The 26808-nt window shown below is 50.4% G+C and overlaps 1 protein-coding gene across 1 annotated transcript; it reads right to left on the bottom strand.

Moving 5' to 3' along the window:
- Positions 1 to 226: 226 nt before the first annotated feature.
- Positions 227 to 14274, bottom strand: sox19b (SRY-box transcription factor 19b). Its single transcript, XM_088628153.1, has 2 exons — positions 13101 to 14274; positions 227 to 3371 (listed from the first exon to the last, which is right to left on the bottom strand). Exons 1-2 carry the CDS (start codon positions 13763 to 13765, stop codon positions 3125 to 3127), a joined length of 912 nt encoding a protein of 303 aa, XP_088484279.1. The 5' UTR covers positions 13766 to 14274; the 3' UTR covers positions 227 to 3124.
- Between the last annotated feature and the right edge of the window lie 12534 nt (positions 14275 to 26808).

Genomic DNA, 26808 nt, shown 5'->3' with positions numbered 1-26808 from the left:
TGGTAACAAAGGTCCGACACCGTGTTCCTCACTCGCTGAGGAACTTTGATTTCGTATATCCGATGGGAAATAAAAGTGCATTCCAGATCAACTTTTAGTAGTGTTGCAAATGGTCTGGTTTAGACCAACTTCACAAAAGCTCTGATCTCTCCCAGAGCTGCTGTGTCCAAGAAACCAGTACAACCTTCAAGACTCCCAAACATTTCAATAAATCACACAAGACAGGTTTACAAATTTTAAAGCATTTACTTTTTTTTTTGTTCGTTTGATCTGATCCTCATTTCCACTTAAACACCCTTAGTATAAGGGATTTAAAGAAAGAAAATCTGTACACTTCACAGCTCCAGTCGGCACTCTTACAGACTATTTACAATGCACAGTATTAACAGCTATAAAATAAAATACACTTTAAAAAAGTTTCAAAAAGCATGTACAGTTACACAATCGAATTGCAATGTAAACATTTGTGTTTAATATAAATTACAGTATCAACCCCATTTGTTTAACTGTTCTGGATCCAAATTCTAAAACAATGTACAGAAATTCCTATTAAAAACAGTGGTGCAAGCTTCTGTCGACAAAAACCCTACTGGCTTGAGAACACAAAGGGATTTGTTCTGAAGATGAAAGGATTGTGATATAGTCGTCTGAGATGGAGAACTGCTCCTTGCGGGAGAGACATGGAGGCCCACATCCTTCAGCAATGGGGAGTCAATGTTGATCTAAAAAGTCTTCAAGACCGACCAGCAGGTGCCCAGTGACAGTTAAAGGGATATTAAAACCCAGTCTGATGCAGACACTCAACCAGTAGTCATAGCAAAGTCCAAACCCTAGAAGAAGCAGCAATCTCTCGCTCTCCAGACAATGGGCATTGAATTTGAGCAACCAGGATTAAACTCAAACTCGGGGGAGGGCCCAGCCCAGCCCTTGAGGTCCAGTATCTCAACACCTTTTCAGTCCAGCTTGGATCATCTCGTTATTGGCCGAATTGGGCCGGTTGACAGTTTTTGCTCCAGATTGTCAGGGGCTGGCACTTTAAAATGAACTGGAAAACCAGCAGACCTAACCCCCCCCAACAAGACCAGAACTGGATCCAGAAAAGGGGATCCCCACAAGACCAACTGGCTCTTGTGTTACTCCCCATTTAAATGGACTGCAGGCAAGGAGAGGGGGGGGGGGCTTCATATCTTGGAAAGGAACCAGCACTTCTCCTTGTCCGCCCCCAGGTCCAATGGCAAGCTCGCTCATTCCCAAACCACCGAACAGACAATAAACCCCGGGATAAGCTGGAATCTTAATTGAGCCACCCAGTACCCGATGGCCGCTTCCCATTATCCCAACAGAATGCTTCACAGGAGCAAAGAGATCGCCACCTCAATACACTCCGGGGTCAGTTTCTCCTCTCAGATGCATTGAAGCTCATTAAGGTAGGAGCCTGACCTTTTAAAATAAAAGTAGCAACCCTTAGAATTGGTCCTATTTTAGATGTTCCCTTTCCTTTAAAAAGTTTTAGGGAACGGGACACCGGCGTTAGCTGTCAGACTAACGAATCGGATTTGATCAAGGAGAGGGTAGGGTCCACGATTGCACCTGTTAACACATGGAAGGGCTATATCCAAACCGATGCCTCAATTGTACAGCATCACATGATAGGGGAAGGGAGAGGGGGGGTGGAACAGGGAGTAAACTATGGCGCCTTTCCCACAGGGCCCACAAATCACACCCATGCTCCTCAAGACATCGTTAATGGCACTGGGTAAATACTGAAGCCCGCTGTAAGAGCCCAGGCCTTGCAAATGGTAACTGGATGTGGAGAAGAGGCACAGAGAACTCAGGAATGATCAGACCCAACACCAACCCTAAATTTACATGAAGGTGTACTCCGTCCGACTGGTCAGAAGGACAAGCCCTCCATCCAATCAAAAGCCACCTCAGTACCAGGTTTGGGCTTGGCAATACTGGGGGTTGGGTGTTGAATGTTTTGATTCAAAGGGAGATTTTTGAAGAATCTGTGAACCAAGGGATGGAAAGAACCACTCCACAGGAATACCCCTGAACCCACGTTCCTGATTTTCACTGCCAGTCTTCCTCAGGAGGTACTGCCTGAAGAGTAAGAAGAACACGATCTGCTCTTGTTCAAAAAAGTAAAAAGGACGGTTTCACAATGAGGAGTCAGAATTACACAACTCCTGGCAGCTGCCACACTCCAGCCTTGGCCAGATTCAATGGGATTCCCATGGAGGTTGCCCGTTAGGGGTTTCCCCCGATCCCGGATCATATGCAATGGAACTGCTCTTCCACACCAAGACTGCTCACAAATACCGCAGCGATCAGCCTGCCGTCTGGCAGAGATCACCGTTGGCCGACTGACCACCAACAGAATTTGCAATCCGTTACACCCTTATGGATAACAGGAGTGGTTTTGCATGTTATTTCTTCCCAAGGGAGTGAGGAAGCTTAATTTCGCTTACACTTGGTAAGGGATCAAAACATTCTTTTGAGAGCTGCCTGAACATCTCTTTGCCTATTAAGAGACGCGACTGTAAAAGAATCCTGAGACCCCAGAGCAATGGCTCTCCACATGGCTCAGTTCGGTCCGATTGGCAGTTTCTACTGAAAGCGTTGATTTTTGTATTCCACTTCCAAGCTCTCAGAAGACTTTCCGACCCATTTCAGCTTAAAGGCTCTGACCTCACAAAACCTCCCGATTCTCAAGACCCCAGCTGTTCCAACTGAGCTTTCAATTTAAAAAAAAAATCTAAGTAAAAGCACTGCTCAATTGGACTTTAGGCCAGTCAAATTTCAGAAATAACTTACAATATGCAAGGTTTTAGGAGATCCGTTTTAAAAAGCAACTAAGCAACGGTGCTTAATTCAGGCTGCAATTAAGTAATGGGGGGCTCAGCTGGAACCAATACCAGCCGACACTGGGGTCACCAGGACCCGGACTCCAGCCTGGTTACCGTCAAAATCAGAACAGTGGTCCATGGGTTAGTGGGAGCTGCCTGTTGCAGTTCTAAAACAAGTTAACATACACATTTAATTCCGGCTGCAAAGAAAACAGGGTGGCTATTTACACAGCTCCTTCATGAGGGGGGGAAGTCCAGGGACATGAGTGGGAGCATCAGATATGGGTCAGCGGGACGGTCCCACTGAGATAATGCTGCTGGACACTGGTATATCCCCTCTGGGCCGCAGGGTCGGTTGTATCGCTGCTTGGGATGTACATGCTGATCATGTCTCGGAGATCCCCCTGCAGGGCCCCTCGGTGGTGGCTGGGGGCCCCTGTGGGCGAGTGCGACACCGGCTCTGGCTTCACCATGGACATGACGGAGCTGGGCTGCTGGGGGCTGCCTCCGTAAGACATGGGGCTGTAGAGAGACAGGAGGGGGGAGGAAAAACAATTGAGATGGTTAATAATGGAGAGGAGTCGGACATCAACAAACACAAATGGTCCACTGTCGCATGGCAAGTTCCCCTTTTTTTGGAGGACATTTTCACCCCTCTCCTGAACTGGGGTGAGGATGGCTCCCAGCAGAAAACATCCGGAACGGAGAAGAGTGGAGGCATCACCGATTCAGAACCGAAACAATTCTGGACATTCGACCAACCATCCACATTTGACCATTTCCATCCCACCTTCGAGATGGGGATGTGCACCCTCTCAGTGAAAACCAGCAAGCAAAGCCCTAAATCCAAAAGCTAAAAAGATGGTAAGGTTAAAGTAGTCCAGAAAGTTAAAACTGCTGACATGGCACCTGAGAGAAGCCAAAAAAAGCCTTTAAAAGCACTGACCACGAACCATACCACCTCTTTACAGCTTCTATTTGATGGGCTGGGAACCAAGACAACAGGAACCAAAGACTGTTGGCAACATCGCTGGGAGGAGACATTTCCGAGACGTACGTTTCAATGGCAGGGCATAACTCCAGCCCACAAGCCGAGCAATTCTTTCGAAGGCTACTGCCCTGCTGTTCTATGGCCTTGGGTACGGGGAGGACTATCACTTCACAACGAAACCCTTGCTTACTCCAGGTGTGACACTCGTAGCAAGGAGCGAGTCTCAGCTGGCCTCTCCACAGGGAGTGCTCTGCAAAGGCTTTGTCTGCGGCCCTGAACAACCCCCTCACCTCCTTGCCTATTAAGCCGGACACCAACTCAGGGATACTGACCCACCCCCCACCCACACTCAAGAGAAACAGGTGCCTAGGACTCTGGAGGACATTCGGAAGTCTCAGGATGTTCAGAACCGTTCCAGCAGGAAACGTGGAGGGGCCAGGGAGATGGTGGGGGGGAGTAAGCCGGAGAAGGTAAGTGGCAGAGGCCTTTATGAATGGAGCTGGGACAAAGCGGTCTTGTTGCCTGAATGGGGCCAGTGTTGTGCCTGCGGGGGCAGCACAGAGGCGCAGATCTGCCGCTGCCGTGAATGGGGCCAGTGGAGGTTGCCAGGGTTGCGGTTGCCATGGGGATCCAATCGAAAAAACTAAGCCGACCCTTGCAGAGGGGCGCCGCTTTCATGCAAGTGCTTTGAATCAGAGGGGGGCGGGGGTTGAGTACTACCCCAGCCCACACTGGGACAGCACCTTACCACACAGCGGTGGTGTCAGGGTAGTGGTCAGGGCTCCCGTCTCCACATGGCTGGACTTTTGAACAAGGTGCATTTCCCAGACTGCTGCAGTTCAACCCCACTGTAGAAATGGGGACTGCAATGTGCTGTGTGGAAACAGGTTATCACAGTTTCTCCAAGCCACTCGAGAAGGGTCTATAAAGGCAAGCCCTTACTATACAAGCACTGAAGGTAGGGAAAGTTCCTGGAGGGTATCGGTTTGCACAGGAAGCACAAACATGTCTGGCTGAGGCTTCTCCTGCCCAGGTCTGTCAAGCCCTTAACACCACATAGGCCATCAGAGCCACTCTCTGCGGGCGGCAGCACTGGCTTCAACTCGGAACCCTGATCCTACAGCGACAACGATGGCAAAATATTCCTCTTGCCGCACGGTTTTCCGAAGACCAGCCGAGTGGAACGAGCTGCATCCTGCTTCTACGTCCTACATTCCGCACAGAACTGTAAGAGTTCCTATCCTGCCGTTTGTTCAAGTTCTACCGCAGAGCCATGCTCATGTAAAACCTTAAGCAGTGGGACTTAACCCAGGTCTGCTCATTCCCCATGGATTTTTGCTGGATGGAAAAAAAAAAATCACTACATCCAGTAACTGACACTCAGGCAGCCAATAAGACAGGCATTCCCCCCCACCCGGATTTTTACAGTGCATTAAGCACTTCATTAGGGAATTTCACCTCGGAGTCCTACACAACACTGGTGCTGCAGAGAAGAAAGACATTTTACCTGATCAGTTACATGGGCGATTGGTGAAATTTAGAGATCTGGTGCAATGAGAAATGGAAACTTCAGCCCTCAACGGCCAGAGTCCTCAATTTTTAAAAAAAAAAAACCCTCAATGGACTGGTGTTCCTCAGGACCAGGGTTGAAGACCTCCTGCTTCACACAAAAGGGGCAGAGAAACTGTCAACTTGCATGCCAATGTGCAAGCTGAACCTGGGAAGCCGCAGGTGTAAAGGACACACACAGCTGGTGTATAACAGGAGCCCTGGTGAACTGTGAGACTTCCTTTTCATGCCAACCGAGTGCTCAATTCTTCAATTGAGCCAATTAAGGGCTTAGCCACAACGCATGGAATCTTTGAGCCACCAACTGAAACTTCCCCCACAAGCCTTATAACTTACAACCACAAAGAGAAACCTTAAATCCAAGATAGTGAGACGAGCCCTTTTGAACTCTTTTCCACGTAGATTAAGTAATAAATCACAACCCTACAGCCACCACGCCCATTGCAAATCTCATACCCAAACCCGTGTGCCAGGATCTTGCTCCATCGAATGGAAAAACGCCCTCAGATCCTCACTTCACTGAATCATCACTTGCCCAAGGATTATAAAGATGGGGATGTTGTATGCAATCAAATCAAGTCAAGCAAAACCCCATGCTTTGCCGTTTAAGGCACTGTAAAAGACTACATAAAATAAAAAAGCAGAAAAAATAAGACTAGGCTTGTGTAAGTTCTTGTAATGACACTTCACAAAGTCTTTCCTGAAGTGGTTTATGATGGAGTAGTTCAGGGTGGGCAAGATGGTAATCTCTTCCTGGAGAATTAAAATATTGGTTAAAATGTCAGATAAAACGCCTAAAGATTTGGAAGGATGCAATGATTCAGTTGAGACTGTTAAGAGCTCAGGTGGAGTAAAAACAGCTGCAGGACCTTTTGACTGTGAAGACCATTCCACTAAGTTGCTTAATGGAACTCATGACGCAGAATAAAATGACTGAAGCCATCAGTATTAATAAAGGAGGCACCAGCTCTTGATGTCCAAGACCTCTTGGAAGAATAAGCAGGGTTATCCCTGAGCTCGAGGAACAGCTCTCTGCCCCACAAAGCCTCCTTCCAATTCAAAAACTCCCTTTAAACCGGAAATAGGAAACGCCATTCCTGGAGGACTGATTTATGATTTGGTGTACCCGTCAGATTTAGAAGTCTAAAAAGAAAATGACATCCCAACTAAATGCAGAACTTAAGTCAATTAGGGCCAAGAACACTCCAAGAAACCTGTAGCTTTCCAGGACAAGAGATACCCATCTGTCCTTCAGCCCTTTACATCCCGTCAGGCAGCTAAAAAAAGTCTTCAAAGAGGAGGAAGGACAGGAAGTCCAGATGTGAACAGTGGCCTCCAATATGGGGAGTATCTTTTCACAGACCCATGAGCTAAAGAACACCCACATTTAGGAGACAACCAAGACCACATTTCAACCAGAGGAATCAATCCCTTAAAACTTAAGGTTTCCTCACAAGTGTTATAAATATTTTAAACTGAACTCGGACCTGGGGCCGTTTTCAGCTCTTAAACGTGAAAAGTGACCATGAAATGTGACTTTACTACGTACCTAAAATATAACTCCGAGCTTTCGAGTAGCACCAGTTAACACGCCACTTTGTGAGCTCGATTAAGGCTTCAGTCAGGTAATGAAACCCAGCTGGAATGAAGAGCAGGTGCGGGGCTCTGCAGGAGCAAGACTGGGAACTCCGGTCTAACCAACAGACCGGAAAGCACGGGACGCCCGCGCGCGGAGACCTGGGTTTAGTTAGAAGGACAGCGGACTGTTCGGAGCCCACAACTGTGCAGAAGGGACAGGGGGGAGGGCAAGAGACACAGGATGGTGGTTCATGCGTTTCCCCACTCATCGGGGAAGCAGACGTGCTGTAACTGAGGGCTCGAGTTGAGAGATCAGGCAGGGAACAAAATCGGGTTTATAGAGCGCCAACACCCCCTTCCAGGACGGGGCTCTCCGCGCCTTGTGCAGTATTTACTCGTCTGCTTAAGACGAACAGATCTATACAACGCATTGTGGGTCAGCTCCTTAAGGAGATCGGGCTAATCTGTTTGAAAACCGAGAGCCCACGAAAGCGCTCTTATCAAGCCGAGAACAATGAGTCACCACCGCCCCTCCCACGCACCCCCACCACAATCCAGAACCGATTGTTAACTCCGACTGTTCAAAGAGAAAACGACTCCTCGGCTCCGACATGACAGTTTAGTGACAAATATTGTGCGAGGAACTCGTTTTGTATTGAAAAGCTGAAGAGGCGTATTGGGGGGGAAAAAAAGTTCAGCTCGCTCTATCCGGTATTCAAGACGGCGCTGGATTCGATTGAGACAAGAGTGAGATCTGCAAAACTTCTTCCAGGTGACAGGTGCCACCATCGAGTTCAATGCAAAACTCGAAGTTAAAGCACAGTGACCGAGGGCGTCGAGTTCGGTTTTTCTTTGTAGTTGTAAACTTACAAACTCTCGGCTGCAACGATAAGGGGTTTTCGCCTACTTTTCCAATCGGTTTGACTTTGGATAAACGACATTTCAGAAACCCGACGGTTTCAACCCCATCTCGTTTCACCGCCCGCAGACGTGCGAACAACCAGGCGCTTCTCGATGATTAAATCACCCGTCGGTCAACTTTTCAATATAGGCAGACCTTTTCAAAGTAATGAAAGCTTCCGTCAATAACAAAAAAAAAGAGATATGGGGATATACAGCCCAAGACGCCCGTATGGCAATCATCTTTTGGTTGGAGATTTAAAATTAACACGTAATAAACGGAAACGGAAATTAAAACAAATCGGTTTAGTGATCAATATTACTTGTATTTTTATTATTCTCCCAAACGCTCTCTTTCTTAAACTGATAAAATTCAACTTCTATTATCTTTTTGTACATCAGCATCTGTTACAGTGAGGAGAAAGGCTACACCCTAAAGAACAGAGTTCATTATAATCGGATTTTTATTTTAGAAACGTACAGAGTTTGAGAAGGCTTAATCTGTTTGCTTTATACTCTAAAAAGTCCGGTAAACAGAGGCAGCGTTTAGAGTATTTGGTAAACACCACAACTGAATGGACGCCTCCATTAGGGTGGGACAGCTTTTGTTAAATCGAGCGGGTCTCGATACAAAATTAGGGTTACAGAAGATTGAACATGGCGAGCAGCGCGAAGTCAGTACGACAGACTGCGGTCCCGCCGCGACCCTCGCGGGTTTGGACCCGGAGATATGCTCTCCAAAAATATTTTCTGCAGCCCCTACAAATTCGTTGTCTCGGTGAAACACCGCCCACCCCACCCCCCTTAACCGACTCCCATCGCTTTCCCCGTTGAAAAAATCCTGTAATCAAATCCTAATCGAAAAGTATTCGTCTACAGCGATTCGTCTTTTGCTAGTCACCTGCAGGCGAGCTTATCGTCACACGGTGAGAAAATACACGAGAATACGAGTCAGATCCTGCCGATTCGGCTCACGCGTTCATCCGAAGTAAAAGAGACTCGTATTCGTCCCGCAATAATACTACTGGACACTTTAGTGCAGCAGTCGAAATAATTTTTTTTGCTCAAAATGCAACATGTAGGCCTTTTAAAGTCTACTGGGAATATCTGGAACGTTTTTAATACCAATTTACAACGGAAAATATTTCCCTACCACAAACAAGAATTAAGGCGCTCGAAGATTCACACAATGTCTTTGAATGATTGCAAAACTTTGTATAAACAAAAACGACTAAGAATCCTACATGATATCGTGCTTTATAAATAAGAAATTTAACGGAATGGAAATATAGCAAAAAAAGAAAAACCCACGACTCTTAATAAATAAGAGGTTTCAATACGATTAAATCTGCCCCGTTTTCTTCAGTATTAGTGACGGACACCGAAAACCATAGGATGCCAACCGCAAAAGAGGCTTCAACTTTTAAACGACTAATTCTCTTCCAGCAGAAAGTGCAATATTGTACTTCCCGAAAGTTTTTCAAGTCAGTCTCGATCACATGGAACACAGGAGAGCGTTAATTTAGTGTCAAAACACGCAATGACGTTTCAGTCAAAAATGTTAGCTTCAGCTGAAACAACGCATTGAGTCGAAGAACCCAGTAAGATTTACGCTTCCAAATCAGTGCCCCTCTACACCAGGTTGTTGCTTTCCAGATATAAATACCAGGAGTTGGGCACTTTGATCATTTCTTTAAATTTTAAAGACTCGACACTATTATAAAACGATCTATGGCAGAGTGAGGTCGCCAAGACACCTGGGTATCACTTTTAAAAATAACCTCATCTATTCCCCATTACGAAGTCAGACTGCTCACCATTGTTACAAGAAAGGCCCGTGCGCTAGCTGGCTATAGTTCATTTTTCCTTGCTAAAACATGCAGTCTCCCCCCCCAGGACACGAGGACAAGCGAAGTTTAGAGAAAACGCTGTCCTAAGCCCAAGATACTATTTTACGCCGAGAGCCGCAAGGGTCTGGGACAGATCAGATCCTCAATCTGTCTAAGCGGTGGAATTGAGAAAAGAAATAGGGCTAGGGGGGAAAACTTCAGAGCGAGTGTCTCGAGAGTGGTACTGAAGGAGATCCAACCTTATTTTTCCACCGGCTCGGTGACGCATCGGAAAGAGGAATCCTTCGCATGGCCTGGCCGCGTTACGGGCGATGCTCACTTTCCAGGAAAGGAAAGACAAACCTCATCTTGTCTTCATCTCCAGACTTGTCAGCAGGAAAGTGTGGGAGACGCGTCCCCGTCTCCCCCAGACACTAATACAGTCATTGAGATAATACATTGGATTCAACCATTTACACGTAATGCACCTGTAGTCTTTATGTACCAACTTGCCCATTTGATAAAACGATCAACTAAAACCGTTCAACTTTCCAGTTTTCCCCGGTCCTCAAATACCACTTCATGCGAGCAAATATTTCTGTACGTGTTAAGGCTCGGTGAGTACAAGATGGCATAAAACGGAAGTCATGCAAGACGTGGGTTTGTCGGAGATATCTTTGGGTAGATTATGCCGAAATGAAGTTTCGTGCGTCCAGTAAGCTGCCCTTCAAACAGACCGGCCTGTCGAGGTTTGCTTTAAAGTTGCGAAAGGAGCACAAAAGCGTCGATTGCGACTCGAGGCGTTTAAACAGAACTGCCTGTTTGCGCTCAAGCAAACTGGGTATTCTATTGTGTACTAGCTACCAAAAGGCATTCCCTTATCTTTGAGGGGGGAAATAGCTACATTCCCCGAACGCCCATTAACAGACCCGTCTTGGAAAGCAGCGTTTAAAACCTGCGACACAGTCTGACCGTCCTCTTGTTTCGGCGCGTCCCCTGTCCTCGCCTAACCTGCGGGCAAAATGCATGTAGATGGGAGAAGGGGAGGGGGGTTCCCCCACAGGGAAAAGGGATCTTTTCCTTTCTGGAATTCGTAGGTGCTTGGTGGGGGAGGTGTGTTATAATCTTTCCGATAAGCAAAGGCGTTTACAAGTGGCAGCCCCTTGTTAAATATTAAAGCTCGCGGAAGGTTCGGAACCTCCGGGATCCAGGTTACGTCACTGTACGAATCGCTTTGATGCCCCGGTCTATTTGCTGTAGATAAGGTCATGTGGACGGGCTGGTCACTCCACCGGACCAACCAGACAACAATTGCGCTCCTGGAGGTTTACAAAAGTCCCCCTGAAACCCAATTCCACTTGCTCAACTGGTTACCGAAACCACCGTCTTTTGAAAGCAGAACGCCGTTTTGGGGAAAATACACATGAATCAGAAACAAATACGCCACACAAATGAAACACCAAATAGTTTCCTTCGTGTTGCCAGAACATTTGTTGGGGGGGAAAAAGTTGCCAAACACCTCACCTCAAACGCTCCCTCGCCTAGTCAGAGGAGTTCGGCGATCTGCGAATTAAACTACGCACTGCAGTTAACATAGTCCGATTGCACCGGAGCGATGAAAGAAATCCATGTGTTAACTATACGACTTAAAAACATTTCTCTCAAGGTAAATGTCAAGCGCGGAACTCATCTGGACTTATTTTTACAACGTTTAAAGGTGTCTATATTTTGAGTACACCTATGTGTGCCTCCCACCCCAGAAGTGATAGCAGTTTTAAAACGATTTAGCGACCGGAAATAGTCCTTGACCAGAGATTTTCGAGCACGATAAGATGGCTTTAAATCATATACTCAAGCGGCCAACCTCGTCCTGAAAACCCCCCAGCTCTCGGGCCCTTAGATCACCCCGTTAAGATGCAGAACACGGGTGACTCCTGATCAGCTCAGTAAATCATTTGATTCGTTTCAACCGGGGAAGGTGAAACGGGACTTATTTCACAGGGCAAAAACTTCACACGGTTAGTTTTGCTTACGTTGACAAAACTAAATTGTCCCCAAGAGGTCAGATATCGGTTAAAGGGGCGACCCGCCAAACACGCGTGATCGGGACTCTGGCCACTTCTTTCTATAAATCCAGGGGAAACTCACTCCGAAGGAACTATCTCCCGAGCAACAGGTAGTATCGTTTTTTAGATCGTCTTCAAAGACGATACCGGAGCAGGGCTTAGTTTACCCGGGGGTACAACACGTGGGCCGTGTCACAGGTGCCGCGAGACTCCACGCCAAAAGTTTCCGAGCCTGGAGATTCGACCCAGGTTCGCGAAGTGACTTCATCTCGCTTAAAAGGAAATCGCATAATGAAAGTTAGGAGTCATGTATACAGGACGAGGTGGTGTTGTCAGGTTAAGGGTGCGCCACGGACTTTCACAAACAAATGCATAACTTCATTTGATGGCGTAGGTGAAGTAAAACGATACGGCTTCCCGGGTTGAAGCCGTCGGCTAAGCACGACGCCAACACTGCGTTAAAAGATTTCCTTCTCGGATCGCGGAGGTGTAACAGCACGACCTTTACCTAGTGTCATCTCGCTGTCTCGGTGCAAAAAGTCCCATCTTACCTTTTCATTTACAGTAGACACCAGGGAGAAGTAAATTTAGGGAATTAGGTGCTGTAACTCCCAATCCCAAATAAAGACCGTGTCAGAACATAAACGGGACTTCGGCCTTAAATGGAACTCGCCCTAGTCCTGCAAGCGCAGTCGAACGTTTCCATTTCTGTCATCTTTGAAACGTTGGAAACGTCCTGGCTGAAGACTTCACAGTGCGTCTACTGGTCACATCAGAGCAGCGTTTACCTGCAAGCGGCCGAGTGGAGCTGGGGGGTTGTGGTCGAGGCGCTGCGTGCCGGGACAGGGCTGTGAACGCGCTCCGGGCGCGGAACACACGGACCCTCCAGCCACTCGGACTCCAGCCCGCTTTAACTGCGCGAAGGTGAAGCCCAATTCGATTTACATGCCACAGGCACCATCAGCGTTTTTCTCTCCCGCCCCGCCACCAGATAAAACAGTCCTTTCACGAAATAACACCTTGCCCGAAATCTGCTGAGCTGCAACCTAATTTCAGCTATTGTGAAAGCTTCCGTTCCCGAAGTACGACTTCAGTTATCCCGTCTTCTGATTCCTCACCTGCACGGCGTTCAAACGATTACCGGTGACCCCGCACTGATCATTTTGAAGCGAAACATATGAAGTTTGAATAAAAGCGATGGCGTTGAAACAGGCGGTCAACTCGACCCGTAAAGGGGGGGTTTCGGTGGAAAGCAGTCGAACATTTTCCGGACTTGGAAGAAAAGCCAGAAAGTTTGCGGCGGACTACAACCACTCACCTGTAGGAGCCGGCGCCGTTCATGTAGCTCTGCGCAGTGGCCATGGTAGGGGGGTACTGCAGGGCCGACAGGTCGTAGCGGTGGAGCTGCTGGGGATAGCCGAGGGCCTCGCTCTGCATGCCCGCGTAGCCCCCCGTGGGGCCCCAGCCGTAGCTGTCCACGCGCGGGCTGCCCCCGGGACCCTGCGCGGCGGCCGCGGCCAGCAGGTTGCCGGCCGACAGCGGGTATTTCCCCGAGGGGTTGTCTTTCTTCAGCGGCGGCTTGGTCTTGCGCCGGGGCTTGTACTTGTAGTCGGGGTACTCCTTCATGTGCAGCGCCCGCAGCCTCTTAGCCTCGTCGATAAACGGCCGCTTCTCGGCGTCGGTCAGCAGCTTCCACTCGGCTCCCAGCCTCTTGCTGATCTCCGAGTTGTGCATTTTGGGGTTCTCCTGCGCCATCTTCCGCCTCTGGCCCCGGGACCAGACCATGAAGGCGTTCATGGGTCGTTTCACCTTATCCATGGGGTCCCCTCCGGCGCCGGGAGGGCAGGCGGCTTTCGCCCCCGGGTGACTGCTCCCCACGCCGGTGTTCACGGGGGACATGCCCGGGCCGGGCTGGTGGGGCGGCGGCGGCTGCGGGACCGGGGGCGCCGAAGACTTCAGCTCGTGTTCCATCATACTGTACATGGCGTGGTTTCAGAAGCACGCGCAGCAGCAGTAGAAATGCACGAGATACTACGGACGCGCTTAATAAGGAGGAAGGGAGCGGTTTGCTGCAGACCAAAATCTCGTCAAACCGCATTCACCTCGCAGTTCAGGGGAGGTAACTGGTGAGGCCGCCCCAGTTCAGGCGCTTTTCGCCCCGCGGGTAAGTCCTGCTCACCTGCCCGAAAATTACTTTAACCCAGTCGGCTTACTCAACAGAAAGACCCGGCTCAGACACAAACATACCAGGGTTAAAAGGCGTCGGCTCTACTCGTCATTATTGTTCAAAAAAGTTTGAACCATTTCTTCCTTCTCTCTCTCTCTCTCTCTCTCTCTCCCCCCGTTTCTCTCCGTCGCTTTGCTACACCTGGCTACTCTCTGCTATCCCAAAACACTTCAATGGGGGAAAAAAAAGTTCTTCCTACTTCACATGCGGGTTTATAGTGATAAAGTATTCGTCCCTCCACCAATCCGCTGACAACTGGCCTGCAAGCCCTCATTTACATGACTGAGGAAGGGGCGTGGCGACTTGGAAAGCACTCGTGGGTTTTTTTTGGAGGTGTGGGACGTTAGCGCGGGGGGGGGGAAGGAGTGTGTGAGAGAGACTACCGGTGTCCCCGCTCTCCTCACTATTAACCGAGGAATAAATACATTACATAAAGGAATAAGCTGGGACCCACCGGCCGCCGATCGTTTAAATCCAGCGCTGTTCCGACCTCGTAAACTTGTTTTTTTGTACAGTCAGGAAATGAGCTGGGAACGCAAGCAGTGACCTCAAGGAGAGAAAACACGAACTCGCTCTGCTGCATTCGGGGGTGTCCTCTTGTCTTCCGATCTGTGATCTGAGAAACGCGTCCTTAATATAATTCGTATTTTCCTCTGAGGTCGTCATGTATTTAAGGGACCAATTATCCGGAGGATTATGCAAAAACATTAAGTCGTTTTAACTAGTATTAATGAAGCACAGAGGTACGGCAGCTTGAGCTGATCACATTTGAAAAGAGGCGTGCGGGGAGACGGGGCAGGCGATAGCACCGTCCAAACTCGTCAGCCGGCAGCCGATATTTCCATAAATAACACTCCAGCGCGTATGCTTTTCTTCTATTAAAGACGTCTTCTGAAACTACACCCCATCATCACATCAGGAATAATAAGGGAGGGGGGTGATAAGAAGGAAGGAATTGAATGTTAGCTTTAAAAAACATCAGCTGACAATGTACGAACATGAAACAGCGTGTATCTGGAAGTAACCTCTCCCATCTGCGATAGGAGGCTTGCGAGAGGCACTTAGTTCCCTGTCAGACTGCCCGGTGTCTTCGACTTTCTCGCTTTGGGCTATAACAACAGGGCACAGAAAGTTTGTCTACGGGAGTGTCCCAGGATGCAAGGCGGAAAGAAAGGAAAACATTCGTTTTGAAATGGAAAACCTTTAAAACAAAATCCACTACTTCTCGTCCTGGCTTTTGGAGGTGCTTATGTGAAGTAGAAAAATGACAGTGAACATATTTCAGGCCCGGGAAGATGGCCCTTTTTTATTTTGCTGAATTTTGTCCGGCATTTGATCTTTTTTTTCCTCTTCCATGGCTAAGCTGACCTAGGTGGTCTGAAGGAGTGGGTGACCTCAGCTCACTTCGGAGCTCTCTGGCTCTAGGTGTCTTCCCTCTCTATGGTGTCCTGGTGTCGGGAAGGGGGCTGATTTCTGGACATCTCTGCCTGGGAATACTCATAGCTCTCCCACAGAATGACAGTGGGTAAGATTAGGTATACTGTAAAGATCTCCTAATAAGATCTTAAACCTATTGTGACTAAACCGCAAGTACAAACAATCAGCTCACAATGTATTCAATAGAAGCACAACAAAGACTGCAAACAGGAAGGAGCTATTCAGGTCATCAGATGCAGGGTTCTTTCACTGTACTGGAAACCACAGGGACTGTGAGAGTCTAGAGCCCTGTGACTGGGCTGTGTCAGTGTACTGGACTCCAAAGGGACTGTAAGAGTCTAGAGCCCTGTGACTGGGCTGTGTCAGTGTGCTGGACTCCACACAGACTGTAAAAGTCTAGAGCCCTGTGACTGGGCTGTGTCAGTGTCCTTGACTCCACACAGACTGTAAGAGTCTAGAGCCCTGTGACTGGGCTGTGTCAGTGTACTGGACTCCACAGGGACTGTAAGAGTCTAGAGCCCTGTGACTGGGCTGTGTCAGTGTACTGGACTCCACAGGGACTGTAAGAGTCTAGAGCCCTGTGACTGGGCTGTGTCAGTGTACCGGACTCCACAGGGACTGTAAGAGTCTAGAGCCCTGTGACTGGGCTGTGTCAGTGTACCGGACTCCACAGGGACTGTAAGAGTCTAGAGCCCTATGACTGGGCTGTGTCAGTGTACTGGACTCCACAGGGACTGTAAGAGTCTAGAGCCCTGTGACTGGGCTGTGTCAGTGTACTGGACTCCACAGGGACTGTAAGAGTCTAGAGCCCTGTGACTGGGCTTTATCAGTGTACTGGACATTTTAATGGGTTCAGGTTGTATCAAATGTATTGCGTATTGTCTTTTACCTGTTTGCAAAGCAGATAAAAGACATAATATCTGGAACATAAAAGAACATAAGTAAGTGGACTGTAAGAATATAGAGCCCCATGATGACACTGGTTAACAACAGTATGATCTCAGTTATAATCCATAGTGAAAGCCAATTGCTGAGACTCAGTCCAAGGAGCAGATGGAGTCAAGGACCCTGGATCAGTCTGGTCTCTGTCTTTGGGGCAGTGAGACTCAGATTGCGCTAGTATGCTATGAAGCTCAATGAAGTCATCATGACAGCCTCGCTTTGCATCTGCTACAGAAGAGTCTTCCTGTGAATCCGTGTTTTTACTGTGACGTTGATTGAAGCCATGATTCCGACTAATTTTCCTTTTGTTTTTGCTCGATCACATCGTGTTGGTCTTGAACTATTGTATTATTCATTCTGCACCCTCTATTGTGCTAGATGTCGTATTTCCAAAGACTGCCATGCGTCCCTCCAGCTCCAAGAGATCACTGTACTGTATTGCTCCATGTGAGTTATTTACCATGACACTTCATGGTACAAACAGTGATTGAGTATTGTACAAATTGTGATGATATTAATTAAATTGCCTTGGATATAAATGTGCACACAAAACAAATGAACAATAATAACTCTTCAATGAGCCCACACCACATCTCCTCCCCTGTCTCCCACCTCCACTCCTGACAGCATTACCTTAACAACCTGATGCACAAAAGATTAGCTTCTCCCCTTAATAAGCAGTTAGAGAGCACTTTCTATTGCTGTCGGTTCGCACGTCTATTGTTCAGCGGGGTTCCTAAATACGATAATAACAGGGCAAAAGGAGCCAGAACAGAGCATCTGCCAACACGAGCATCTGCCAATTAGTCCCCCTGGCCCTAATCAACAGTTACCAATGCACCACTTGTGTGGTCTGCGTCTCGTAGGCCCCCACTAATATCTTATTGAGGACTTTAACGGGAGCTTGAAAATGTGTGTGTGTTTGAGGGCAGTGGGGGGTGGGTTTAATTGGCTCGCCAATTAAAGGTAATGCATCGCCTGGCCAATTTATTAGGAACCTTCTTCCTACTTATAGCATCTATGGAGTCAGGCCTAGCATCAGCAGTGTGTGTGCTGTCTGGGCAGATTGCTCGGCACATGTTCAACAAACACCGTGGTAAGGTCATGGGTGATACAGAAGGCCATTAGTCACGCTTCTGGGTTGTTGGGAAGTTTTTAATCTGAGCCATTTCAGGAAGGATCCCAGAGAAACCAACTTCAAGGACACAGATGAAAAGCTTGCTCCAGACACCCACCACTCTCTGTGTCCAGCACCTGCTGGGTGCTTCTTTTCAGTCCTCCCCTTGTGCGCTCGGGTCCGTGTTTCTCCATCACTCCTGAAGTTGTTCTCCGAAGAAGCAAGGGCGTGTGAGTGTTTCTCGGTTTGCAGCAGAGGTGTGTTCTCTTTTGAAGCAGGGCTTCCCCCGACCCTGTCCTTATGACCACAGTGCCTGCTGCTTTGCTCACAAGCTCCAGCCCTTGGATTGTAAATGGAATCCAAAACTGAACATCTGTTCCACCCTGGTGGGCTGATGTCAGATCTCAGAAGCCTAGCAAAGCTGGGCCTGGTCAGTCCGAGGTGTCTAAGGAAGACAGGGTGCCTCAGTAGACGGTGCTGATGGACCAGGAGGTGGCACTCTCAGTATTTGTAGATCAGTGCCCCAGTACGGGTGGGAGAGCAGGCCAAGGTTCTCATCCAGCCAGTTCGTGAAAGAAATCAAGGTGTCTGCTTCTGCATCGTGGCGGGGCTAGGATGCTCCACACTCCCACAGCCCAGAGGAGAACTCTGCCAAAGTCTTGGCTGTAATCTTTTTTATACACGGATCCAGAAAACTCCCACTCGAATCCAGGGACCAGGTTTCGCCCAGGAGAGACTGAATCACCATCCGACTCGCGCTGAGTTCCCTCGGCTTGTTTCTGCCGGCCTACAAGAATTTCCCCTGCGCTGGAGTAACATAACCTGAGAGGCGCCCATCTCACAGCACCAGCGGGGGCCATCGTCGGGGGGAGGGGGCAGCGGGAAAGAGTTCTGAGTGGGAGTTTTGGCGCCGGTGGCAGGAGAACCTGGCGCTTGGTAAAACATCCTCTGGAGAAGTGGGCCACACTCCTTCAGAAGGCCACAGGCGGGTTAACGGGAAACTGCACGTCGCCTTTAAGGAATTTTGCTTCCGTGCCCTTGTTTCCCAGTGTGTGTGTGTATGTGAAGGACTTTGGCTCCTGTCCTCGCCTGGCCAGGGCTGTTTTTGTGCAGCGCAGGTGTTTTCAAGCTCGGTCCTTCGCTTGACTGACAGCCCCTCCGAGCACCAATCAGACTTCCAATTGTGGCTCTCCATTCCGCCGTTTCCGTCTCCACGGCAACCCCCCTGGAATCTATTCAGGCTGCTCTTTGTTGTTGTTGTTTTTTTTCCCTCCCTTTTTTTTTTCCACACCATCCTGCCTCCGAGCTTCGTTTCCCTGCTCCTTTCAACACACAAAAAAAACCCCACCACCGGCCATCTCTCTCCCTGTCCTGGTCTCCCTCTGTGTCCCGCTCACACACACACACACAAACACACACACACGCAATGTGTAAACCACCCCCTCGCCTTTCAACCTCTCCGTCTCTCTGCCTTGATTAAGTTTTCCTGTTCAGGTGCTCTGCACTCTGAAAGCTCAGCAAGTTGTGACAAGGCGTTCATTCCGTGCAGCTAACTAACTCTCACCACTGGCTGCGGCGGCGAGACCACACTGCCTGTCTCTCTCCTCTCCCTCAGCTCGCCCCGCTACCCCGGCCTGCTGCTGCTCTGGGTCCCTGAGCGCTTTACAGGTAATGGGGATCCCCTCCACCACCACCAGTGTGCGCCTGGATGATGCAACAGCAGCCAGAGTGCACCAGTCCTCTCCCCACACACCAGCTCTCAGTGGGGAGGAGAACAGAGTGATGAAGCCAGTTCAGAGAGGGGGATTATTAGGAGGCCATGATTGGTAAAGGCCTGGAGGAAAGTTTGGCCAGGACACTGGATCTTATAAAGCTGATGGATTGGTTCCTCGGTTTAGTACCTGGGGTGTTCTTGCACGAGTTCTGCTGCTGAAACAGGAAAGCAGATTGATTCCAATTTTGTCACCAAAATACACTCTGAAATCTGTTCAGGATGTGGCCAAGGGGGACCTGTGGAGAACATGCACCAGGGGCTGTGTTATTCTGCAGTGGGAGCCCCCAAAACCTATGGAGGATAAGCTGGCGCTGTGACTAGACAAGGGGCACTCTGAGTATCCTGTCCCTAAAGCCTTCAGGGGGCTTTTCTGGTGCTCCTGGGTCAGACCGACAGGCAAGTAGAGTTACAAACCAGGACGGGCCGGTTGCCCTAGCAGGCCTGCTCGGTAGTTATTATCTTAGTGATGCAAGGACCTTGGACGAAGCCGGGGCTTCAGCCACACGGGTGAGCGTCCTGCTCCACACCCCTGCCACCCTTTGCGTAAAGGTGCGCCTCCTGTTTTCAGCTTTAAAAGCCCTCCCAGGGCGTCTTAACGAGCTACACCAGCAGGTTAGAGTCTTGACTGGACCAGTTTAACAGCTTCCACCAGCTCTTCGAGTGCGACTGCTTTACCTTGAGGACTCCTACAGGATCGGTCCGGGTCACGCCATTTTGTACCTGTGAAATCACTTCGGACAGAAGTGGCACATAAAACGTGGAAGGAAACAGGCTGATGTATTTATTCCGTTCGTTCCTTCAGCTCCACCGACCCGGCCAGTTGTGCGCAGCGCGCTCCGGCGCTGTGCCGGAAGGTGTGAACGCTGATGTGCTTCACGATCGCTGCTGCTTGAATTCCGATGGCCGTAATTTGGGCAGGACGGGCGGGGCTGGCGAGGCGGCGTGGCTCCACGGCCTGTTTTGTGTCACTCCTGAAACAATAGCTCAGAGCAACAGGTCCCGATCGCTGGGCTTTCACATACATGAGAGCGCATTTGCACCTCGTCTGCAAAAGAAAGCGCTTTAACTGCGGAGAAGAGGCGGGGTGCGGGGGCGCATTTCAGATCAGCGCTTTAAAAACACCAGGCTATTAAGATTTCCAAAACCGCAAAGCCCCTCAGGATTTGAAATTGGTGGCGTGCCCTGGTGGAAAAGCACGATAATATCTGTGTAAATCACAGTGAGATCTTGGCCAACGCGTGAGATTTGGGGAAAGCCAGATATAGGCTGTGGCACTCCGGCGCGTGGCAGAATGGTGGTAAAAAAAAAAAATTGGAAATGGTTCGAGACCTGCCTGCACGTTCCAAGCGAGAGCCTTCCGCTAAGGACTTGGTAGCGTTCGCTCAGCCCGTAGGATATTTATTTCCGCTTACGTTCTGTTGCGGCTTAACAAATGAAAGCGGTAGAAAATGTCATTTCTGTGCAAAACCACATTTCAAGGGTGGTGCGCTAGTGACTGCCAAAGCACAGCCTTTCGTATTTAAGGTAGAAGAACTGTTGGTTAACTAACAGCCGCCAGTAAATGACTTCACCTCTAACCTCAAATATCTGATACTGATTTATATGGCAGCCAGTTAACCCAATAATAAAATCTCGGTTTCGGCCTGTGCGGCTTTAGGCCCGTTTTTGGGAAATTTAGACTCATGGCTTCTTGCATTGTATTGTTTTACGCCGCCATACGTTTGCTAATACCCGTTTTGCGGGCGCAATATCTTTCTTGTGGTCAGTCCCGTCTAGCCTGGCTCCTGTGATACTACAATCAAGTGCCTGAGATGGCAGATCCACACGTCACAAACATCCAGGTGGGGCTGCACACGGGTGGTGGTGGAGGGGAGTCCCCATTACCTGTAAAGCGCTTTGAGTGGAGTGTCCAGAAAAGCGCTATATAAGTGTAAGCAATTTATTACTATAGAAATGGAACGGGACAGCATGTTAAAATCCGTAAACACCAACACACGCGATCTTATATGATCTATCCAGAGCCGTTCCAGAAACAGCAGTCCTCTGCCGAGCAAAGCGTTGTGATCAAACGGAGTGCCCCGTCGGCTCATTTCACAGTTGTTAGTTTGGGGAGGACCGAGTTGAGGGTCAGCTGGAATCCGCTGCCTTCCCCCGGGCTCAGCCGGATCCTGGATCCCTGTCATTATACCCGCGGCTGCGATCAGAGCGCACGGCCGGCGGAACGACCCCAGCACGCCGGTGGGCAAGCGGGACAGGGTTTCATCCTTGGGGACGAACCTCCGCCACTGTGTCTTATAACTGTTCCCCTGCCGTGCCGTAATGCGAGCTATATTACATTAAAACTTAACACGTCAGGCAGAATATCTCCCTAATGACCCTCAATCCCTATATGGATTCAGAGTAATAAGAGGTTGGCCGTTGAATCCATTTCTCGCTCTGTTCACTCGTGCGCGTTGCACGGACAGCCTCGAGGTTGTGTGAGACTCAAGACGGGCAGTCTGGAGCATCCCGATCAGGAATTTCAGCGCAAATGTGCCGATCGGGTAATTAGCGGGGTAAATGTGTCCACTATTTGTCTGCCTTTGTGACGGTGCAGGTGTTTTTTCGCATCTAATTCCGAAATCCACACGTATTTGTTTACACAAAACGCCCGGAGTTCCCGCGAACATCATGTTGGCTGACGATTCGCCCCGACTGTCGAAGTCGGGTGATTGGAAGGGCGTCCTGCCAGACAAGCAGAAAGCGGGGAAACGGAGCAAACAAGCGTCAAATAAAATAGCGTTGCGATGCCGGAGACGTGCCTCGCCTATTTATGAGGGGGGGGGGAGTCTTTTAAGAAACGTTTTCCGCGCCGCGGGGGAGGGGAAGCTGTTCTCCGCGGACACGACACGCGTGGACAAGGTGATCGGGGCAGATCTGCGCAGGTGCCGCCTGCTCTCCCGCAGGACTCGAGACCGGAGCGGCGAGACACCCAGGGGCACCGGCTGACCCTCCAGGCGCAGGGTGACCGTTCCTCAGGGCCGGAGAGAGAGTCGTGGATGAGGAAACAGACAGCGAGGGGGAGAGAAAGTGGGAGAAGGAGTGGGGAGGGGAGAGAGGCAGAGAGACAGAAGGAGAGAGAGAGAGAGGTGGACAGTGAGAAAGTGGGCCCAGCCTCCCTGTCAGGCTCTGCTCAATGGCCCTCTTATTCTCTCCCTTCTCATGTAAATGGGCCTTCAGCCTGAGCTCCATCCGTCATGGGAAAGAAAGAGCCTGCAAGTCTCTTTACGAGCTGCCCATTCGCATAATCCCCCCGGTCCCCGGGACAGCGCGGGGGGGGGGGCAGCCAGCCGCAGGGGCCACCTACAAACTGCACCGCGGGTCACCGCTGAGAGCTGAGGGGCCGGGAGGCTTGAGGATCCCGAAGACCCCCGGCAGGACCGCTGAGTGCGCCCCACCAGACCTGGGGTCACGTCCAGCTCTGCCCCAGCGAGCTCCCCGTCCACCCTGCTGATCCAGCGAGCAGGCTGGACTCCCGGCGCCTGGACCCGGCCCACGTCCGAGCGCCCCCCGCCAGCGCCGGCTGGCCCGTTTCCCCCTGTCGGCCCGGAGCGCTGAGCTTCCGAGCTGCTGGAGGGCCCGAGGGGAGGGGATCCGCGGCGGCAGGCACAGGCTGCGCAGGGACACATCAGGGCCTTTTCCCTGCTGGACAGAAAGACAACGTTTCGGCTGTGGAGCCTTCTCCAGGTCAGAGAAGAAGGCTCGACAGCCGGAATGTTGCGTCCCTTCTCTTTCCGGCAGGGAATAAACCTTGTTCCCAGGAAGCGATGCTGTTGGTCCTTCCCAGTTTAGGGCAGATGCCCCCCGTCGGCGTCCTGCTCGTACAGGAATTCCGGAAACCAGGCATCCCGATCGCTGAGGTGGGGAAAATCGCATCCCAGCGACGTCCTTCCAGTCCGGCCTTCCCTCTCCGCCCAGCGTGACCCGTGTCCCGTTCCGAACACCGGGAGAAGTCGAGGACACGTGCGTTCGGGACACGCCTTCTCCCTGCTCTTCACCTGCCGGGGTGGGGTCCTTCCCCGGGCTCCTGGGATCCGTTCGCGACGCGGGGAACGGGGAAGGCCCACCCGAGGCCGGAAGCGCGGGGGGCCGGGGGAGGGAGCAGAGTGAAAGGGGAGCTCTCGCGTGTGAATGGGAGTCTTTGTGAGCCGCGGAGAGGGAGAGGGGAGAGCGGAGAGCCCAGAGCCCGCAGAGAGTTGCCCGGGCTCGTTAGAAAGAAGGTGGCTTCGGGAACAAAGGAGATGCTGGCCGTCCCGCAGAGAGGCTGAAAGGAGGGACGGAGAGCAGGCACGCCGCTTTTGTCCGTGACATCTGGAGGAGAAATGTGTGCTGGAAGGGGGGCAGGGAGGCACAGGAACAGTTCTATCTGTCTGTCAGCCCTGCTCTCCACTCACACACAGGCACATGGGGCCCAGATGCACCTGACTGTCCCATCACACCCAGCAGCACCACCTCTGTCTGTCTGCGGTTCCCCTGCGCAGTACCACCCCCTCTCAGGCTCTCCTTCCCCTCCTCAACAGAGACAAGCGAAGGGAAAGCTACCCTACTCACCCTGCTGTCTGTGTGGCTCCTAATGCCCCAGTATAGTGACGGGGACACTATACTGTAAAAAGCCGCAGTCCTTCGGATGAGAAGTAAAACCGAGGTCCTGACTCTCTGTGGTCATTAAAAATCCCAGGGCGTTTCTCGAAAAGAGTAGGGGTGTAACCCCGGCGTCCTGGCCAAATTTCCCATTGGCCCTTACCAATCATGGCCTCCTAATAATCCCCCTCTCTGAACTGGCTTCATCACTCTGTTCTCCTCCCCACTGAGAGCTGGTGTGTGGGGAGAGGACTGGTGCATCATCCAGGTGGGGCTGCACACTGGGCGGGGGGGGGATCCCCATTACCTGTAAAGCGCTCTGAGTGGAGTGTCCAGAAAAGCGCTATATAAGTGTAAGCAATTATTATTATTACTACCGCCAGGCTGCTGGGGGCCAGGGCGCTGGAGGATTTAAGCTTCCAGCGGGATGGAGGGGCGCCCTCTGGTGGCTGTCAGAGCAAAGTGCCGGCGAGGGGGGTTTCTGGAGGACCACAAGGTGGCTGCTTTGGGATCGGGGCTGGGTGGCACTCTGTCGGCAGACAGCGGGTTCGAAGGCGGACTGTGTGCCATCTGCCCCCCTCCTTCCTTGTCCGGGGAGTTAGTTGGCGCACCTGTGTGTTGATCAGAGCACAAGAGACACTACTGACGGCTTCTGCCAATAAGCACCCAGAGGCCCTGGTGGCACAGCGGCGTGGACGAGAGCTCGTCGCCCTCTTCCTGGCCCTGAATGGTTTGGGACTTGGAAATGATTGAACATGACTTGGAACAATACACCTGAACGAGAGAAATTATTGTTATGTAACTGTTGCCTCGTCTAACCTTAACGGTATGTGTGCATATATACTGTCAGTGCCAGTCCATCACAGGGCACACACACACAGACACTCGCACCAGGGCCAGTTTTGCTAGAAGCCAATGAATCTGCCAGCATGTCTTTGGACCTGTGGGCAGAAACCGGAGCACGTGGAGGAATCCCAAGCGAGCCAGGGGAGAACATGCAAACTCCACACACACAGCACCCCAGGAGCTGGAGCCAGAGTTGAACCCGGTTACCATGCTGCCACCAAATTCGCACAATGCTGGGGGGAGGGGGGATCAATTCACACAGGAACAAGTAAAGGTTTAATAAAGTGTGGAGTGGTGGCTCTGTGGCTAAGGATCTACGCCTGTGGCTGGAAAGTTGCTGGTTCAAATCCTGCAGCTGACAGAGGAGTTCTCCTCCTTTGGGCCCCTGAACAAGGCCCTTAACCCCAACTGCTCCAGAAATGCTGTACAAATCTCTGACCCCAAGCTCCTTTCTTGCAAGTTGTGGTATGTGAAAAGACAAATTCCTAATGCAAGAAGTTGTAAATGGAAAAGTGAAGTTACTCGGGACACACCAGAAGAAGGTTCTACAGCCAAAAAGTTGTTTCTTTTCCTCTCTTTTCAGCAGGGAATAAACCTTTACTTGTTCCTGTGCAGCCTGCACATGCTGACCCAGCTGCCTACTTGAACTTCTATCAATTTATACAGTCTTCGATACAGTGATCTGCAGAATGAAGTGTGTATAATTGCCATGTCAAGTAACTACATCCTTCTAAACTAAGAAAGTAGTCCCTGACATCAGTAGTAACTTGTCTGAAAGCACTGGAGGCGCAGACGATGACCGGAAGGTTGTAAAGAGAACACTTGAACAGCAGTTCTCCTGGCCGCCAGCAGAGGGATCCTCGGCTCCTGAGCTACCGATTCTCAGAGCTCAGGCTGGAATAGCGTCGCCCTCTGGTGGGCATTGCCTAGAACTGCACCAGAGCCACGCAAGTATACTAAGGGGCTGGCATACTCTTGCCAGCTAGTGGGCTCTCCGTCGTGACGCTAAACCACGGTAAACTTGCATGATATCTTGCGCACGAATAATTTATTTTCCCAGAGCTGGTCTCCAGAGTTTTATGAACCTGTCTCGTACGTTATCGTTTCCCTTCATTTGACCAGGTAAGTAAGTCAATTGAGAAAATACATTCTCAACCGCCATAACCACCATGAAGACTGAAGCAGCTGTTGCTGAAGGCTTCAAACGTCCAGTCCCGCTGAGACTCGGACCCACGACCTTGCAGTCCGCCGACCCAAAACACCGGCGTAAATCTTTTTTTCTTAAAGACCGTGGTAAACTGCAGGAAGCTTCTGCGAGATCTGAGTCAGTCAGCCGAAGGTTGACACCTGAAGAAGGCTCCACGGCCGAAACGTTGTTCCCTTTCTCCTCTTTTCGGCATGGAATAAACCTATTACTTGTTCCTATATAAAATTGATATTTCAGGCGAAATACCGACGGGGAAAGCGAAACGCATGCTGGGCGCCTCTCCAAAAGCTTCGACTGATTTGCCCTTCCAGGCGGCGGCGCGGCGGAGACGGGGTCGCCTCGGGCTCCGCGAGACGGCGGCACGAGCTTTGAGGATGTCGACGACCTTCCGAAAACCAAATGTCAGGAGCAACAACTCTGCGGGCGCATGGTCTCCGCGGAGACAGTCGCACCTACACCTGCCCCGTCCCATGGAGGCTCCGATCGCAATCTCCAGCGTTGTTTACGAGAAGCCCTGTTCCCGGCGATGTTTTATCTTCGCTCCGCAATCGTTACAAATTGACTTTTCTGTTTGTCAGGCTGCTTGTTTTTGTTATGGCTGTGTGCGTTTCGCGTACTCCTCTTCTCGCACGCCACATGTTTTTTTTCTTAAAAAGTCTCATCGCGCCAAACCGCACCGATTTGTCTGAGGCGCCGGAGCTCAGCTCAGACCGCCTCCGCCGGCTCTGTTCCGGTGCCTTACAGACGTCGGTTTTTCAGCCTTAACGCCTTCTAACCCTTTTTTTAATTATCGCTTTAAGAAAACATTGTATTCAGAACTCAGAAAATTTGTGTGGGCCTGTACTAAACGTTGTCA

Source organism: Lepisosteus platostomus, chromosome 4, assembly GCF_059453375.1.
Source record: "Lepisosteus platostomus isolate fLepPlt1 chromosome 4, fLepPlt1.hap1, whole genome shotgun sequence".
Lineage (NCBI taxonomy): Eukaryota > Metazoa > Chordata > Actinopteri > Semionotiformes > Lepisosteidae > Lepisosteus > Lepisosteus platostomus.
The sequence above is the reverse complement of the archived record's forward strand: the minus strand, read 5'-3'. Positions and strand labels throughout refer to the sequence as shown.